The 19,967-nt window shown below is 48.2% G+C and overlaps 1 protein-coding gene across 1 annotated transcript in view; it reads right to left on the bottom strand.

The window, feature by feature from the left end:
* LOC138582434 (inactive dipeptidyl peptidase 10-like) overlaps positions 1-19,967 on the bottom strand; it is a 755,097-nt gene that overhangs the window by 170,651 nt on the left and 564,479 nt on the right. The window contains exon 6 of the mRNA XM_069653734.1: positions 19,331-19,383. Coding sequence (XP_069509835.1) covers positions 19,331-19,383 — 53 coding nt within the window. The remainder of the gene's footprint in view (positions 1-19,330; positions 19,384-19,967) is intronic.

Below are 19,967 nucleotides of genomic sequence, written 5' to 3'. Positions count from 1 at the left end.
GAATGCCTAAACAGTGACAAAAGGTTAAAGACAAGATAGGCACCACTAAGGCCCACAGAAGTCCTGGAAGAGGAGTGGCAATATTTAGGTTTGGATTTTATTGGCCCCCTGGACGCAATGGCCCCAGTCCATCGATGTGGAGTGGTCATAATCGATCATTTATCAAAGAGGGTGGAAGCCAACTGTGTATCGAACATCACCACTGTAACTGTGATTGGAGTGTTAACAACTGTGTTTCTGAGGAAAGGACTCCAGTCTGGCAGTCCAAAAATAAGGGTGCTGGTAGCAACATACGACACCCTTTCTGGACCACCAAACTATGAGAATGCTAGCAGCGTCCTGTACTCCTGGCAGGTCTGAACTTCTGAGAGCACCAACCCCTGCAGGCATGGTTTTCACGGAAGCACTTGGCACTGGTAGCAATGGTGCCAGTGCTTCTGTGTCCCCATTCCCATGGAGTCCTATGGAACTCCACAGGAATGGGGACTTACAGTTCCCGCCGCCTGACATCCTGGTCCGCCGGGACTTGTATGTTCCGGTGGTACTGGGAAATCAGGCAGCAGAAACAGTGTTACAAGGTTGGTCGCAACGCTCCAGTAGCACCAGCGGGTTACCGCCAATCTCGTAATGAGGCCCATTGTTACCCACAATGGTGTTCAACTGGACTCCCAAGAAATTGAGACCTTCATGAAAAGGAACAACATAAGGCAGATCAAAGCAGTGCTGTATCACCCCCAGGCCAATGGACTGGTGGAAAGAGCTAACAGGTTTATCAAAGGGGCAATACAACTGGCCACGGCACCCGGCATGGACCCATTTAAGACAGTTAAGGAAGCCATAGCAGCCCATCGCTTGACCCCCAATGGTATCACCCAAGTGTCACCGTTCCATATGCTAAGGGGAAGAAGACCTCCATGGTTGTCATGTGTGAGGGAGGATGAAGAAGTGGTTTTGCAGGAGGTAGTGTGGAGGATAAAGACCAGAAAGATACAGATGAAGAAATGGAGTGACCAAAGTAGAGCAACCCAAAGTCTAGGTGTCAGAGAAGGCGATTGGGTCAAAATCCGGATGCCGCACAAAGACCAAATGACTGGGTCCAAGTTCAGTCGACCGATCAAGGTTGTGCAAAGAGCAACCAACCCTGTCGGCACCCAAGATGATTGCAAATGGAACATAGAACAAGTGGCAATGTTTGAAAGACATCAGCTACAAGAGAAAGCAAGACAAGGGACATGCACACGGGAAGACCCCGACCAGGCTACAGCAAGGGAACCTGATCCAGACCCATGTACGTTGCCCCTGATGGAGTCCTAGATGGATCTTGAGCAGCCTCACTCAAGTCCACAAGAACCCAATATGCCAGCAGACGATGGAGAAAAGGAGAACCTACCCAGGAGAGATAGGAGAAGATTGGTGAAGTATAATGATTATGTAATGGAATAAACTCGTTCTGTGCTCACCAAAGGGAGGTATGTAGAGTGCACTCACGAGACATTGCAGCGCCGAGTTCTCGCAAGACCTGCTTCACGTGAAGCACGCAACCGACAGGAAGTCAGCAGAGCGGGCCGAGCAACAGAGCAGCAAGCCGCTCCTGGCACTCTTCCTGATGAGAGTAGAGAGTAGGACCTCTCCAGATAACAGAGACCCTTGAGACCACACAAACACAAATGAACTCTCATGACAATGAATGAACTTGCATTTGTATATAGTTACTGTTCTTGCAACCAATAAAGAAAGTAACCAACCCTTAAGAAGGTCTAAATATTGTACGACACAAATGACTAAAAATTGTGATTACTGGCTAAGGGATCCCTCAAAGTGTAAAGATATGCAGAAGTGTCCCCTCATATAATAACAGAGAGGTTCCATGCAGCAGGACCATTTTAGTTATAGGAAGAAGTTGTGGTTGCAAAGCGGGTGATTTGATGTTTCACTTGAAGGTTGAAGTGTAAATAGGTATATGTTGACAGGCACAGGAGCACCTTTTTGGCATTTTTCACTTTGTGGTTATTGTACTGTAGTGATGGTTTTAATTGTGGTATTGTGTCAAGTGTGATATGTATTATGTTTTGTTTATAACATGTATTTCTCAGTTTTTGTTGAATTTCCCTAGACATGATAATTGGTGCTAATATTCTGAATAAGAATAAATCTACTTGCTGAATGGAAATCTAAGTGTCAGAACTCAAGATTGCACATGTACTGGCAGAGAAGGGTTTATTTTAGTATTTTCATGTCACAATACCAGGGATAACACACCTGCTGCCTTAGCAAATACCCCAGTGTCTCCCAAAGGTTGTGATAGTTCCTATACACCCTGGCGCAGGAGTACTTGCTTGGATGCAGTCATATATCGAATACACTTCAGTGTAGGAGTAGTTTTGGATGCCGTAACTTTTCTGTCACACCCCGGTGGAGGAGTACTCAATCTAATTCAGTAACAGTTCTATTACAGCATGGCGCAGGTGTACTCACTCTGATGAAGTAACAAGTCTATTAAAGCACAGTGTAGGAGTACTTGTGCTGATGCAACAGCAGTTCTGTTGCACTCCAGTGCGGGAGTACCTGCTCTGATGCAATTACAGTTCTATTGTACCCTGGTTCCAGAGTACTAGCTCTGATGCAGTGACAGTTTGATTAAACCCTGCTGCAGTAGTACTCACTCTGAGGCAGTAACTGTTCCGTGAAACCCCAGTGTAGGGGTAATTGCTTTGATGTAGCAACAGTTCTATTGTACCTCAGTATAGGAGTACATGCTCTGACGCAGCAACAGTTCAATTACACCTCAGTGCAGGAGCTCACTCTGATGCAGTAACAGTTCTATCATACCCACCCGCCCCGTTGCAAGAGTACTCGATCTGATGCAACACCAGTTCAATTACACCCTGGCACAGGAGTACTTGTTCTGATGAAGTAACAGTTCTGTTACACCTTGGTTCTTAAGTACTCGCTCAGATGCAGTAACGGTTCTATTAAACCCTGGGGCAGGAGTTCTCGCCCTGATGCAGTAACTGTTCTACCACACCCCAGTGAAGGAATACTGGCTCTGAGTCAGTAAATGTTCTGTTACACCCCAGAGCGGGATTCCCCATTACCTTGAATTAGTCCCTTAATCTGTGGTACTTGTAAAGGGATTACATCAGGTCTTCAGATGGCCTGTTTTGAGTCTACTCACTTGTAATCACAATATAATGAGACCCAGACTAGTTACTCCCAAAGTGGTGGGCTGGGGCGTAAACAGAAAGAGTCCAAGATGGCGATGAAGCGACTCTCAGGTTCAGTCTGTGCTGGGTGAGAACTACATCCACCTTGAGGGATCCAATTGTTGTGATGCATTAAGATTGCGAAGCCTTGAGGCGGGGAACCCATGGTCTGAACCCTCTGGCATCTGACTGTCTGAAGTGACGAGAAGGAAAACAATGTGTCTGAACTTCAGAAGAAGAGGGAATAAGGCGTCTGGAAATTTCTGATTATGAGATGCCAGCTGCATTAAAGTAGTGAGTTTTTAGGCCCTTCAGAACAGAGCAGTAGAGAATTCCGGAAGGGAGGAGTTCAGCTAGTGCTGTGTTTTACCGCTGAATATGTTGGATCTAGAGGACCACATGTGATGTAGATTCCACTGCAAGGATCAACAATAGGCCCCTTGTAGCCAGACTGAACATGCCATCAGCCTCCTTCTTTCACACCAGATTTGCAGTGTTGCGTTAAGTGGACTCGCTCAGGGAAACCTGTCAAGACCCTTGCTTGTCGTCCCCTGGAACACTCCATATACAGCAAGACTTTCTAACTCCTTAACACCTAGGTCCACAATCACTCCACTCCCCACCCCACCCCACCTGAGACTGGGTGATCTGTTTCAACCCCTGTTTGCTTGTAGATCTCTTTCTGCCAGATTGCTCGGCTCCCCTCTCCCTTGTCTCTCTGCTTCCCTCACTTTGTTCTTCCACCTACTATTGGAAAGTGCTTCCCTTTGCTAAATAATTTAACAATAATAGTAGTCATAACTCCCTCCCCCTGATGCATAACTGCCCACCTCCCAGTAGTAAGCAAATGTTCAATCCAACACACCTGGCCGTTTACGCCCAGCAATCTCAATACTGATACTGTCACACTGTCACACGTCACATGCTATGCATCCTACTCCCCTCTCATTGTGCTTTCCCTTCCCTAGGCAACACCCCTGCCCCATTATTTTGTGGTCTCTCTACAGCTGCCATACCCAGAACCATGCCTTGCCCTTTTCTTCCTTTCTTACCCATGTTCTCTTCTCACCTCCCAACACGCGGCTCACTAGAGTTGGTTCAACAACCTTCAAAACGATCAATTGACAATTTGCCACAACAAAATGTACAGCAAAGAAATTCAAGTTGAACCACCTGCTCTGCTTCTTCACTCTCTTGTAAAAGGGTTTATGGTTGGCTTTACTGCGGAGTTTCATCTGCCTTGCGCTTGACATTTTAATCTATTTTACTTGCTTGGGCAGTGTTGCGTGTGTCCCCTTCTCCCAAATGTTCCTGCTTGTGATGGTCATGTTGTTTTACTATATTTTAGTTTCATTGTTTTTTGTTACATTAGGACCGCGCCGCTACCCATCCAGGAGGTGGAGCTGCTATTATATTTAGTTCCCGTTTTACTGGAACCTTAATTCCTTTGACGCACAACATTACATTGAGGCCATGCATGCTCACTTTGTGTCGTCACCTACACAGTCTATTTATAGTTTGGCTGTATATCGTCCCCCTGGAAGTAACTCGTTTTTGTGATTCTGTTTCAGAGCTAGCGGCTGACTTGCAGCTCCGTTTTACCAACCTCCGTATAGTTGGGAACTTTAGAATCAATGATTCCTTGGAAATCCGAGCTCATAGATTTACTATAGCTATGAGTGATCTTGCCTTGGTGCTGCTGGTCACTGGCCCAACTCATCAGTTTGGTAATACTCTTGATGTTATTTTGCCTCCAAGACCTGTACTTTGTCTATCCTGTTTTGTGGCCTGACTACTTCATTATACCTTTTACTTGTGAAGTCCAACCAGTTTCTTCTAGGCGTAAACCTTGTTCTGCCTCCCGTTGTTACTTGCGTCTTCTTTATCCAGATACAATCTCCGCTGAGGTGAAATCCTATTGTTCTGACCACCCGCTACTCGATCTGCATGTTTTCTGGCAGGCTTTTTCCTCACTGGATGCCCATCTGGCCCCTTTCAAAAAACCTAAACCTAGGGCCCGGCTGTCAGAACCTTGGTTCACTGATCATCTGCATGCTCTCCGGGTGCAGCGCAGAACAGCTGGATGCAAATGGCGTATGGCCTACTGCCCCTTGGCCAAAACTGCTTGGTGTCTTATCTCGTCTACCTATCATAAAGCTATTTGTGAGGCTAAACCTATTTACTTTGTGATCAGTGATCATTGAATCAGCCTGGAGAACTCTTCAAGGTTGTGCGCTCCCTTTCATCTGTCTCTGCTGAGGTCATGGCCACCTCCTCAATCTTTGACTCATTGTCAAATTACTTAATTGACAAAATTGTCAAGATTCGGAGTGACATCTGTTCCTCAGGTCCCATGCTGATGGAAACTCAGAACAAGGTTTCCATTGCTACGAGTCAGGAGTCTTGGTCCTCCTTCCCATTATTTACTCCCGAGGATGTTTCTGCTGCCACAAACAGACTTAAATCGGCATCTCCGATTGACTCCATCCTCCTGTTATTTCTGAAGACTATTATCCACCGGTTATACCCACTGCTTACTGAAGCAAGTAATTACTTGTTTCTCACCGGTCTCATTCCTGTTGTTCTTAAACATGTGTTGGTTATTCCTCTGTTGAAGAAGCCCTTGCGTGACCCCACAGTTCCTGCTAATGTTCATCCCATATCACTCCTGCCATTTTTGATGAAGCTTTTGGAATCTTTGGTTTACCTGCAGCTCAGTTCCTTCTTGGAGGGTACTTCCTTTTTGAATCCCTCCCAGTCTGGTTTCCGACCGGGTCGCAGCACTGAGAGTGTGCTGGCCTCTGTTGTAGATGTTCTCGCTGGGTTGCATGATCAGGGTGGTGTGATGGCATCTTATTTTGCTCGATCTTTCCACCACCTTTTTTACGATCGATCACGCGGTCCTGCTGGATCGCCTTGCGGATGCCGGTGCTTTTAGGAGCCGTCATGGCACGGTTGACATCTTTCCTCTCTGCGTACTCTCAATCTCTTTCCCTCACTCCTTTTTGTTCTTTCCCTACTGCCCTTACCTGCAGTGTTCCTCAGGGGTCAGTCTTGTCCCCAGTACTGTTTAACATCTATATCCAGCCTTTCACCAAACTCATCCTCTCGCCAGCTTTCCTTGTTACTCCTATGCTGACGATACCCAAATCTTAGTTCGCTGTGACATCTCTTTGTCTGAGACAGCGGCTAGGCTTAGGGGCTGCCTGGAGGTCGTGGGAGTATAGATGCATAAGAACTGGTTACAATCAAATGGTGACAAAACCGAGGTGCTGGTGGTGGGCTCCCCTTCTGCATCTGCCTTATGGACTCCCTTCATTTGGTCCTCATCTCTTGGTCCTGTCCCTTCTCCTGTCTCTATGGTGAAGGATCTAGGTGTGGAAATATCTGCCTTTTTGTCAGCTCAGCCTCAGATTACTGCAATTAGCCAAAAGGGCTACTTTCAACAGGCTATCCTTTGTAAGGTACTTCCTTTCCATCCTCTTCAGTTCCGGGCACCCGTGGTCACCTCTTTAATTTTGTCATGCTTAGATTATTGTAATTCTTTGCTTTCGGCTCAGCCTGCCTATTGAAATTCTGTGGCTAGAGCTGCCACTTCTACACCGAGGCACCTGCATATTTCCCCTGTTCTTCGGAACCTATATTGGCTTCCTGTGGTCAAACAAATTCACTTCAAGGCTCTTTGCCTGGTTCATCGTGCTTTGCATGGCGCTGGAGTTGATTCCCTTCAGGTCAGGCTTTGCCCATATGTGCCTGCCCTGATGCTCCGTTCTGCCAATGCTTGCTTGGTACTGATTCCCCGCTTTAAGTATGTACGTATTGCCGGTTGATCTTTCTCCATTGCCGCAGGTAGGCTGCAGAATTCTCTCCCTTGTGCTACGCGGAATTACTACTTCTTCTCAATACTCACCTGTTCTCGCCTTCCTTGTTTTGCCTTTGCTGGAGCTGGCACCAGGTTGCCCTTGGCTGGTCATGCGCTTTACAAATACATTTAACATAACATAACAGAACCCTGAAACACTAGTCATACATAGGTTCTGTTGCTCCGGAAAAGGCAAATTAATTATCAACCTCCTGTTGTACACTCCAGACATCCACACCTGGGACATGAAAGATCCAACTAGAGTATGCCATCATATTCTTCTCTATATTTCATAGCAGCAACAATCAACCTCAATCAGCCCTAAACTAACAGACCTGGCTATCACTATCTATGTCATGGAAGGGCATTGACCTACTCTAATCACAACAATGGGCCTGCATTTGCTCAACGATTCAGCTGGCTAGTAGATGGGGCACAAGAACTCTGTTTGAACCTTTCCCTAACCACGCTGTAGACCTACACTTCAACTATCCTTACCCTTACTCTAGGCATATCCATTCACTTTGTGTCTGGACCACTGTTCAAATCAGACGACAGCCAAATATGAGCATTTCCCCAAATCATCACAGCACTATCACATAGGCCTGGTGGTTCCAGATTCCCAGCAATCATCATTATCCTTTCGGCAACAGCCTCGCTTGCTCTTCCTTCAGACAATCATGTCAAGACGGCAAAGGTTTCCAGAATACTGCCTCACTGACTTCTCCTGGACCCTAAATAATCCCACCCCTGTTTCCCAGGATAAATCCAGCCAATGCTGCAATGGGAGCCAGAAGTCCTTTTTTGCAGCACACAACAGAATAACCAATCGAGAGAGCAAATGAATCCAACACAAACCCATGGATATCCTGCCCAGTGTAGCAAAGGGTAACAGAAGAAATCCTCCTGTTAGGGTCATTACAGCAATGATCATCAGTTTAACACCAAATCAGACTCCCCATAACTATGATGCCAGTCCACTGAGTTGCCAGCCTCCTCTTGTCTACCCATAATGGCAGTGTTTTTACGATTCAGCGGAAGCAGGATGCACATCACACACCTGCAGAATTCCCTCAACAGAACTGTTCTCAGCTCCATATCTGCCACCCAACACACTGGCCCTCATTACGACCCTGGCGGAAAGGGGAAAACGATGGCGGAAATGCAATACCGCCATCGAATAGCGCTCGGTGCGACTATGACCCGTCACCGCAAAGTACGAAGCCATTAGCGACACCGTAGTGAACGCCAACGCTAACTGCACCAAGCACCCTCGCGCGCGCCATGCCAAACCGCAAACACCACCATGGCGCAAGGGTACGCCAATTCCGACCCTAGCGGACATGTACCTAACGCCATCAGGCATGGCGTAATGTACCATTCCGCCATGGCGAGAAGTACGGCATCGCGAATCAACCGTAAACGGCCCCACTGAGTGCCTGTACACCGCTCCCTGCCCACAAAGTACAACTCCCCGTAGGTGCAATGAAGTCACAATGCAACCATTGAAATGTACAAGTCACCCATGCATGGCAACGAACAAAAGAAACACAAGAGGGGCCAATGGGAGCTGCAGGGCACAGATGGCACGAATACAGAAGCCATCCCAATGGACATGACCACAGTCCCCCACCAAGAAACGCATGCAAACACAGGCACCTGTGACCAGCAATATTCCGAAAATCACATCATTCCACCAGTCCACCTGGCTGACCGGCATCTGTTACACAAAACCCAATCCCCCGCCCCTGAGCATGACAACATTCAAACAGTCATATTGGCAGCCCCCATCCCTGACCTCACTGGGCTTCGTAGGCAAACGCGCCCAGCACAGTACCACGCAACTAAACCCCGAAGCTGGAACCCAATGCAGATCTCCTCACAATACATCGCCCCCCAAATAGGCATATGCCACATCACTTGCAAAGAAAAACGCTACACGGGCCAAATCAGAATAGAAATTTTATGCACATCAAAGTCACCAAGCCCATACAGCCATCAGGCCATGAACTCCAAAACACTAATCACCATTGTGGGCTGCATCCGCAAGAAATGACCAGCCACTACCTGTGTGTCGCCCTGTTCCCCCATGGTACACAGAGCCACATTCACGTACGAAAAGGCAACATGGAAGCGCACAGAACCGCAGGGCCGACCCAATGGGGAGGCACTAGTCCAGCTGAAAGGCCGAAATGTTGCTCCGAGCCACCAGTACTGCGTAAGGGCATGTGGGCCATTGGCGATCGTCCCATAAGATCGTAATGCTGCTCCACTGATTAACACGAAGCAGCAGGTGTCGGGAGTAAAATCCATCTGCAGGAGTGGCATACAGATGGCAGTGGCAAAAGGGGAGGAGATACCTGTCAACCAAAAGAAAAGAACAAGAACAGAATGGCCATCAGAACTACATTCGAACAACTCACTTCAATGATCACACGAAATCCACAGCCATATGCATGCTAGCCCACTCAAAAGGATCATCACCACCCCAAAACCACTTGCGACTCATAACCATCTATATCGAGGTGCAAACACCATCACAAACGAGTGTACCTGTGCATGCGTCTGTCAAAACAGAATCCATCAGATGGGAATGTTAACGTGCATGGACACAAGTGTCTGAGGGCGCCTCGAGACAGGGAGGGCTCAACAAGGCCAGATAGACGATGGTCCCACTATGGCAGCCCTGCATCACATAGCGTAGGGGAGGCGGATAGATCCCAAGAAGCCCTGTACATGGCAAACTCTGTATCAAATCACCTGCCCATGCATCCATTCATCATTCCCTCATCCCGGGATCAAAACGCCTGAATAATTACTCACATAACATTAGAAACATCCATTGAGTCTGTGCGTTATGCAGCCTGCTAAATCCACAGTGCCCCAGCCCGTAATTCCAGTGTTGTGAAGTAACATGTATTTGGGAACGGCCGGCCTCATCGCCCACGTAGCTATTGCGCATCCCAAACTATTCATATCAATCATTGCTCCCTCGCCATGGGCCCTGTCTCAAGGACATTGAACAATAGAACGTTACATTTGCAGTCAGACCTGTGGGCATCTCCTCGCCGCTAGCTGGAAACCGAAAGCGCCGCCCTTCGAATTCCTCATTTGCAACATCACGTCGAAAAGGCATCTGTGGCCGTTTGAAATCACTAATTATTCCATCGAGTGCGGCTGTGTGTGAAAATGGCAACTGCCTTCACCCACAAATGGGACGCCCCGCCCGTCGTTGCAACTCGGTACAGTGATGCATGAGGGCCCACCGTTACTCGAGTACTACGTTCCACTGACCCTTCACAAGTCTGTTCGCGACTGCACAGATAGTATGGGAAACAATGGGACCACAGCAGAATGAACATATCAACCAATCTTACACGGCCATCGGGTACAAATACATGATTGCAATAGCAAGATACCATTCCCCGAATTGCAGCGTTGTGCGCGGGACGTGCTCGGCCAAAGGGGAGAGCAGTTTGCACAGGTGGAATTAATCACCACAGGTGGAGGCCATACAGCCTGGAAACACATAAATTGCACAGCCAGTCTCCTCCCACAACCACACCGAAATGCTACCGGCAGGACTCGCGATGTTGGCCCTGGGGGACCTGATAGCACTGCAAGTGCTCCGACTCCAAGAAGAAGACGAACACCAACTACAACCAGCCGCACGGAGGAGACGCAGGAGGAGGAGGAGGCCAAGGCAGGGCCAGCAAGGCCCACCAGCACAGCCACTACCACCACGCAGGCAGCCTGCAATACCACGCCTCCGAGCACATCCGTTCAACCTCACTGATGAGCAGATCCACACCCTCTACCGTCTGGACCGGGACACCATAGCCGCCATTGTGGACATGACACAGGCTGACCTTGTCAGCATGATAGATAGCCCAACCGCCATCCCACCCCTACTGAAGGTGGTGTCTGTACTACACTTCCTGGCCACAGGCACCTACCAGCACACAGTCGGACAGTTGCATGGCATTTCTCAGCCACTGTTCTCACGGACACTATTGCAAGTGCTCGATGCCCTCCTGCAGCACGCAGACGACTACATCTCTCTACCACGCTCGGAGCAGGAAATTACCAACACAAAAGTGGGATTCCATGCACTTGCCGGCATACCGGGTTGCATTGGTGCCATCGACTGCACCCATGTTGAATTGGTCGTCCCACATGCCATGGAGGCCCAGTACCGCAACCGAAAACAATTTCATTCCCTGAATGTACAAATGGTGTGTGACTCCAACAGGATCATTACACATTGTTGTGCCCGATTCCCTGGATCAACCCATGATTCTATGGTCTTGAGGAACTCTACAATACCACGCTACATGGAGCGACACGCAGGGAACAGATCCTGGCTACTCGGTGAGTCTCATTACATGCATGATGATGTGGGGTATGTGAATTGGCAATGACCTGGCAGGAAGGGGGGGGGTGTGCGTACGTATCAATGGCATTCCACATCATACGTTTCTCGTCCACATACAGGTGATGCTGGATATCCACTGAAGAGATGGCTCCTCACACCAGTCCGGAACCCACGGGACCAGCATGAGGAGGACTACAACCATGCCCACTCACGTACCCGTGTAGACATAGAACAGGCATTCGGCCTACTGAAGGGCCGTTTCCGCTGCCTCAGCAGGTCTGGCGGGGCACTCCTGTACCGCCATGAGAAGGTTGCAAAGATGGTCATGGCATGTGCCATGCTCCACAACATGTGCGTACGTAGAAATGTGCCCATGCCCCCTGACGCAGAACTGCAAGCACCTGATGATGGTCATGATGAGGGTGGGGATGTGGCAGCACCTCATGGAGTCTGCGAGGCACCGGAGGCCCGTGACATTCGTCAGCATCTCATTGATGTATGCTTCTAGCACTCACGCCTGGTGGCTGATACATGGACACGGGACTCGTGGCACTGCGTGTGTCTGGGACATGCACAATATGGACTGTACGCCTATGATGGCCTAGTACACAAAGATCAATGTCCACACATCTCATTGGTTTATCGTGCACTTTTTATGGCATATGTGATGTCATGTTGAACACCCTATCGACCCGCCACCCAAGTGAGCCCAACACACCCCCTCCACCCTCCTACCTCCCCCCCGAACACCAGTGTCCAAAGATGCTCATTGTCAGTGGGCTGTCGCTATTGCAAGCCCCCTCTGCGGGTATCAGGGGCACCCCTGCCTGTGGAGCGCAGGTTCCTTCCAGATCTACGTTGGGGGCTGCCCTGGACGGAACTTGCAACGGATGATGTGTCTGCCTGCTCACGTCCATGCATGTCCCTAAGGGTTTGCGAGAGCTCAGTGAGCACACGGCGCACTGCGGCAAGTTCGGCACATACGTCTTTGGACGTCGCATGCAGTTCCCCCCTCAGGCTCTCGGTGCTTCTCTCAATTTGTGCCCTTAGCGTCTCTGTACCTCTCTCCATTTCTGCCCTAAGTGTCTCAGTTGATGTTTCTATGTCTGCCTTAGTGCCCCCACATTCATCGGCATGGTCCTTGAGGAGTGTGGCCAGTTGCTGCTGTTGTTCGATCAACTGGTCGAGGGACTGTTGCCTCTGCTGGGCCATGGCCATTTGCGGGGGTGTCACAGAGGGGCTGTTGTCCTCATGTTGCCTTGCCACAGGGCTTGTGGGGGATGGCCAGTCGTCGTCTTGTGGGTGCCCCTGCGTGGTATCCTCATGTTGTACGGGATGGGACAGACAGGGGGATTGGGACAGGTCATGGATGGATCTGACTTCGGCATCCCCGTTTTCTGTGTCCGAGCATGCTGCCCTCAATGGGGTGTCACCTATGGTGCTGCTGCCACCAGAGGCAGTGCCTTCTGTGGCATCCATTGGGGGGACCTGTGGTGGTGGTGTTGTGGGCATGCTGGCTGCTGGGGTGCCTGTTGATGTTCCCTCCTCTGTGCTGCCACCTGATTTGTGCTGCTGCCGTGTCTTGATGCGTGCAGCTGAGGTGGAGGGTCTCTGGCCGTTGGTCTTGGCCCTCTTTGCAGGTGTGCTGGTAGGGGTGTCCTGTAGCTCGTCGTTTGGATCGGACCCTGTGGTGGAGTAAAGGAGGGCGAGGGTTATTGATGGGTCTGTGGGAATTGGAATGGCATTGTATCACATGCTTTGGGGTGGTACCTGAGGGTGATTTGGGTCGGGGCCTTGGAGGTGCTTTGATTTGTGTGTGGAGTGAGGGTGCAGTTGTTTGGCAGCCTGCAGTTAGGGTGTGCCTGCTGCACGTGTAGTGCGTGTATTAGGGGTTTTTAATTATTTATGTATTTATTGTGGGTTTTAACGTGCGCTATCAGGCCGATGTGTGTGGACGTTCTCCTGGACATGTGTTTCTGTTGCACTATGTGGACGCATGGTACTTCACATGGATGGACTGTGTGGATTTGGCATTGTTTTATCTGGCCCACCTACCTGAATCTTCGGATGTCTGCACTCCTTTCTCCATCCCTCCGACTCCCTCTATGCTCTCCATTCCGATGGTGGAGGCACAGATTTCTTCCCAGGGGGTCAACTTGATGGGTGATTCAGGACCTCCCCCGGTGGCTGTGGCAATGTTGCGGTTGGCAGAGAGTATGCTGCGGACGCGTATCCGCAGGTCGTCCCATCGCTTGCGGCATTGCTGTGGGGTGCGGGGTGCGGTCCCCACCGCACTTACCCGCTGTGCCACCAGAGCCCATATGGCCTTCTTGTTTGCAAGTGCCGTCCTGGTCATTTGCGTGCAGAAGACGACGGCAGCATTCTCCTGGAGGGTCTCTGTTAGCACGGTGAGTTCCTCACGGGAGAAGTGGACCTGCCGCTTGCGGTCGCACGCTTTCTTCGCTACTTTTCCCATTTTTCTTGGTTTCGCTAGGGTGGTTGACGGGTTGGGGTGTGTTTCAGGGTAGTGATTTTAGTGGTTGTGTGGTTTTAGTGTTTTTATAGGTGTACGCCGGGATGTTTCCCGTTCCGGGCCCATGTTTTAACTTCCGTTTCCGTATATTTCCGGTCACCGTACTTTCCGGTAGGCGCACACTGCGGTGACCGCTAAGAGGGGTGGCGGTATTGCACCTAGGGCGCCGTACGGCGGCGGTGTGGGCCGTTTTGGGGTCATTTCCGCCATCGCGGACTTTGCACTTCCGCCGTGGCGTGGTGCTCGTGCCCGATGGGTCGGAATGGGCCGCACTTTGCTCCTTCGTGCAATGGCGGAAACGCTATTTACGCTGTGGCGCTCCGGTCAGTCGCTTTCCGCCAGGGTCGTAATGAGGGCCACTGTCTGCATTCATTAGTTGATGTGTTCCTATCAGGCCTTGGCCCTCACAGAAACATAGCTCAAGGTCTATGGGATAGGATGGGGATGGATCACCTGGCTCAGCACAGACATTATTTCCTTCAAGGTAGTCCAAGGTCTGCATTTTGGATCATTTTAACAATGCCTGGCACAATGTGTCACCAGGCCAACACATTGTCCTTCTAGACGAGCCTTCTGGAAGTCACAGCCTCAGTCTATTGTTCACCCAGACCAAAGGCTTCCAGCCCCTCTCCTAGTTAAACCATGCCCCAATTAGCTTTTTTATCAATTGTGAGCTGTGCCCCACTGTAAAGTCACCACACAAACATGGACCCCCCCATCCTTAGAAGGAACTTGAACACAATGGATATCTCTGCCTTTAACCAGCATATCTTGGCAGCTTCCACCTCCCAGAGGGGCTCCAGACATGTGAAATCAAATGTTCGTACCATGATCCACCCTGAAAACTCAGAAAGGAGAGTGGCTGGACTACCACATAACTCGGGTTCAGGGGGTCACATGGGCAGAGCAATGGAACAAAACAACCCCAATCTCAACTCCTCTCAACTCCTCACTGACAACACAACCTGCTAATTACACTCTCATTGGTTCAACGCTGCCTCCACCAGAGCAAACAATTCTCATTTCCAAGCCAGATCTGAGAAAGCTGAACATTTGAAAGAGAATTTTTCATAGTCTATCAAGCGGACATACAGCTTTAACAAAAATAAAATGTTGTTCCTAAATGTTAATGCATTGTCTTCTACCTAATCTCCAGGGAAAAAAATGGTGTTTTTATTGTTCCCTTGTTAGGCGCTTATACAGGAAGTAAATACTGTTTGAAAGCGCCCACAGGAAACAGGTAGGGGACAGGGGATGAGAGAACATGTAATTACAACAATGTTAACTAATTAAATACAACAAAATAAGAAGAGACAATGGGGGAGGGGAAGATGAACCTATTATGCCTTGTGAGTGTTCAGAACGTGTACGTGCAGAGGGGAGAGGGGTATGGGATAGGTGCTGTGGTGCTCGTGGAGAGCAGCAGGTCAAGTGCAATGAAGAAAGGTAAGTGCAACCTCCAGTGGTGGAGGGTGAGGCGAGGCAAGTGTAGAGGATAGACAGCAGCTTGGATGTTAAGATGTGGGAGGTCAGGGCCCCAAGGACGCATAAAGGTCCTGCACACCACTCAAGCTACTGTGCAATTAGCAGGGGAGAGAGGGAGGGAAGGAAGAGGTAAAGAGGAAGGTCTTGAGGCTTTTCAAGAACTTAAGGAGGTCCTGTTCAAGATGAAGTGGGAGAGGGAGGCTGTTCCAAAGAGGGGAGCCCTCTGGGGAAAGCGATGGACCACCTGGTGTTTGTTTAGCAAACCGCTTCACACACAAGGAGTTGGTGCCAGAGGAACGCAGCTGTCTAGAGGGGGAGAATTTGGTCAGAAAGAGCTGCAGATAGAGGAGTCCCCAGCCGCAGATGGCTTTGTGGATGATTCAGAGGGATTTGAATTTAATCTGTGCTGTGATCGGGAGCCAGTGAAGACTTTGTAGGGCAGGAGAGATGCGGTCCCTGGGCTTGAGACCAATGATAAGTCTTGCTGTCCTATTCTGGATTAGCTGGAAGGATCGCAGAGTGGACGAAGGTAGATTAAGGAGGAGGCTATTGTAATAGTCAAGCCTAGAGAGAACCAGAGCCCGGGTAAGATTGAGTCTCTGGGGTAAAGTGAGGAATGGTAGCTGAACGTGGGACTTCTTGGCAATGTCCTGAGTATGAGGGAGGAAGGAGAGAGAGGAGTCGAAGATCACTCTGAGGTTTCTGGCTTCCAAAGAGGGAGCAGGGGGAGAGCCCATGGAAGAAGGCCAGAGTGAAGGGAAAAGGTTGGGTGCTGGGGTCCCAATCGGGAGGATCCCAGTTCAATCTATCTTATTTTCAACACTTGTGTAAGCATTTATCTTGCAACGGTTGTCCTTCATTTTGTGAGCTGGGAAGTGATATCAGAGGAGGAGAGGGAGTGTAGTCTGCTAATTAATTTTAGTAGCATAGGGGCAAGGTAAAATGGTTGCTTCGTCTTTTACTTTACTCCAACAAGTGTGCTTACCTAATAATCCTGCCACACCAATAGCAGTACTACCAGAATTAGAAGTGCAACAATTAGTGTTAGTAATTGTACTACTACCAACAGTAGTACCAATACAAACAGCAGGAATAGCACTGCTAAAAATAGCAATAATATCAATGCTACTACCAATAGTAGAACTTGTCGCAACACTAGTATTACTAACAGTAGTACTACCAATATTAGTAACACTATCAGTACTACTGGTAATAGACAATCTAATTGTGATGCATTTACCTCTAGTACTAGTAACAGTAGCGCGTATGATTATTTTTTTATTGTGCTAGTTTAGAAAACGTTTTCACAAAATACTAAAATACTGATCCATGCAACCAAATTACATATTGTTTTTTTCAATTTCGTGTAATCCCCGACTCCTTCGGCTTCTATGTTCCCAAGGTTAGCGATACTGCCAGTAGTGTTATTACTAGTAGCAGCAGTCCTACTGCTACTGCTACTACTACTACTACTACTACTGGTAGTAGTGATTTTTCTGTTGCTACTACTGGTAATAGTGCTGCTCTTACTACGAGTACTACTGACAACTAACATGTGATAATACTATTGTTTCTATAAGTAGTACAACTGGTAGTAGCAGTGGTACTGCTGTTGGTCGTAGTACTGCTACTATTACTAATAGTTGCACTGCTACTTCTGGAACAACAGACATTGGTGGGGCAGGATCAGTAGGTAAGTAAACTTGTTAGCACAAAGTAAAAGAACATGTAACCTTTAATTTGACCCCTTTCTGTTATACCACACTTCCTCTCCTTTGATGTGACTTCCTCTGTAAGGGCTTGAAAGCATTTCACAAAATGGAGGACAGCTGTAGCAAGGAAAATGGCCATTAACATTTTAAAAATGCAATAGTAAAGATTGTTTCCACTGGAAAATAGTAGAAGATAAAACATTAACAGTTAAACACAACATATTCTAATTCTGAAAATACTGCATGCCTCTTTAGGGGCTGATTTTGCTGAAAGAAGCAAAGAAAAACTGTGTCCTTTCTGGCATCCTTTGTGCCAACCAGATGATCTTCTTTATTGACAAAATCAAATCCCTACAGACTGACATTGCATCTGCCTTCCAACTAACCGAATCAGCCAGCCAGCTTGATTTGACTTGCCCATCAATTCTTACTGAGTTGACCACACTATCAGAGGTTGACATTAAGAAGCTTGTGGCCTCCTCAAAATAGCTACCCTCTAACCAATGTCTGCAATGGAACGGTCCTTAACGATGGTCTTGCTCCCATTATCATGAACTTTATTAACCCATCGCTTTTGTCTGACAATGCCTACTACGCCCTGAAACATGACATCATCCCTGGTTACTAAAGAAACCATCAGCTCTTTCTTGGTTTGCTTCCTTTCTCCCAAACCACACCCATCAAGTCATATTGGGCATCTCTCGCTCTCTCCCCTCCAATATCACATGCAGACCACCTCAAGGATACACATTCTACGTTTTAACACTTTGTTGGTCCACGTAACCTCTGTATTTAAAGCTCACAACAGTGTCTGCCATATGTGTGCTGGTGACAGTCAGATCCACCTCAGACTGTACAAGGAATCCAGGGTTTGTCATTCAAATGCAAACTTCCTGGCGCTAAAGTGGATTCAGAGGAACTCAGGAACTGGCTCTGCCTCAGCAGCAAACAGCTGAGATCCTACTCTTTGTGCCAGTGGAGGCATCACCCTTCACTTAATTGCCTATTCCCCCTCTACTCCCAACTCCACTCACAATGAAATACATTGCACCCTGCGCTTGCTGTTAGTCAGCGACATATCCATGTCACCCAAGTGAACACAGATATAATAAATGAAGCCTACCACTTTTGCCTGCTCAGAGGATCCCTTCCTCTTCTGCAACATCCTAATAAATAGCACTAGTGATTTCAAGACTCTACCTCTGTCCCACAAAGCAAAACAGGGCCTTAATCCAAGCCACTTTCTAAGATTGTCCAACTTTAGAAGTGTGAGATCTTTCTAACTGATTCTACTTGACGTGCATTATTACAGACTGTATAGATTCAGAGGTAAAGCAATGCCTTTTCTCGGCTCCTCCATCTAAAATTCAGTATCACTACTGCCATACTCAGAAAATGACTTCCTGAAAATCTGGGATGGACTTAAAGACTCATCACTTCTGTTCACTCAACCGTCACTCCACACCTTGGATGCCATTTTACAACTTGCACTGATGAGTCCCAACAAGGCCGAAACATGTTTGGGGATGCTTGTGCTCTCGTGCAGAAGGAATGTGACCTAGCAGTTCGGACTGTACTGCCCCATTTGGGGTGGGACCAAGCCTGATTTGCATATGGTCTTTCCCCTTCTGCAATGGCTTGGCAGGCGAAGAACAGTGGTCTGGAGGGTTGCACAGAGAATTGCCAGTGGTTAGGATTCATTCTAAACCCTCCAGCCATCACCTCTTTGTTTTTGAAGTGCAGCATGGCCCTGGTTGTTGGTTCGATATCTTAGCCTCTTTCTGATGTAACATCCACCTGCTGCCCCCAGAAGTGTATGAAAGTCCCCAGATCCCCAAGTAGATGATTGCAAATCTCTAAATGAAAGAAAAATACCCAGGCCACGAAAAGTTGGTGATAAACGTTCACAGATTGTGAGCTTTGCGAAACTTAGATTTAGGAATACAATGGGGCCAAACAACGCCCTTCCAGGTAAAATAATGTAGGTTGACTTAGCAAGGAGGCACGGAAGGCTTAGTGAATGAATGTCCTGGTCAGGACCGGCCAGCACTCAGACTGCTAGTAAAAAGCTGAATAGATCAAGCACTGGGTTCTTCAAAGCATCTACAGCAAGTCTCCTACCTGGAGGTAGATCATTAACACCAAGGAGTCGATGCCTACCTCGTTCCAATGTTGTAAACAGCATAGGACGCTGTGAATGATGACCGGTACACCTGTACATCACAAAGAAAATATTTTCTGGGTTAGTATCTGTTGTATATATAAAAGAGTTGAAAAACAGTACCATATTTGTATGCAAAAGCAGTAACATCATGGAATACTAGGGTTAAGGGTTAGTCCTGCCTGAAGAACATCTACCAACTGTGAAGAATCCTACAGAGCCATCACTGATCGCCATCCTAAAGTCTCCTTCCATGTGGCCAGGGGAAGGTAGCTGCTACCTGATTCTGACCCTGGGGATGGCATTATGGGGGAGGATCACATGGGAGGAGATGGCTGTCAGGGAGACGGGATGACTTATGTAGGAGAGACGTGGTATTCTTCTCTAAATGAAGAGGAAACCCCATAATCCCTAAATACCTGGTGGCATATTGTCATTTTGCAAATCCTTCCCATGTTAAAATCCAAACCACTGTGTATGAAAAACCTCCCCAGCGGAATAACAATTACCCCTCAGATATGCACGGTTTACATGCAACATCCCTTGATTGTAAAGAGTTTTACCTGGATAAGAGGTCTGCGCAAAACATCACTACACATAATGTTGAAATAGCCTCTCCTGGTTCTGACAATCTCT

This window comes from Ambystoma mexicanum, chromosome 3q (assembly GCF_040938575.1).
Source record: "Ambystoma mexicanum isolate Mex_15411 chromosome 3q, UKY_AmexF1_1, whole genome shotgun sequence".
Taxonomy (NCBI): domain Eukaryota; kingdom Metazoa; phylum Chordata; class Amphibia; order Caudata; family Ambystomatidae; genus Ambystoma; species Ambystoma mexicanum.
The sequence above is the reverse complement of the archived record's forward strand: the minus strand, read 5'-3'. Positions and strand labels throughout refer to the sequence as shown.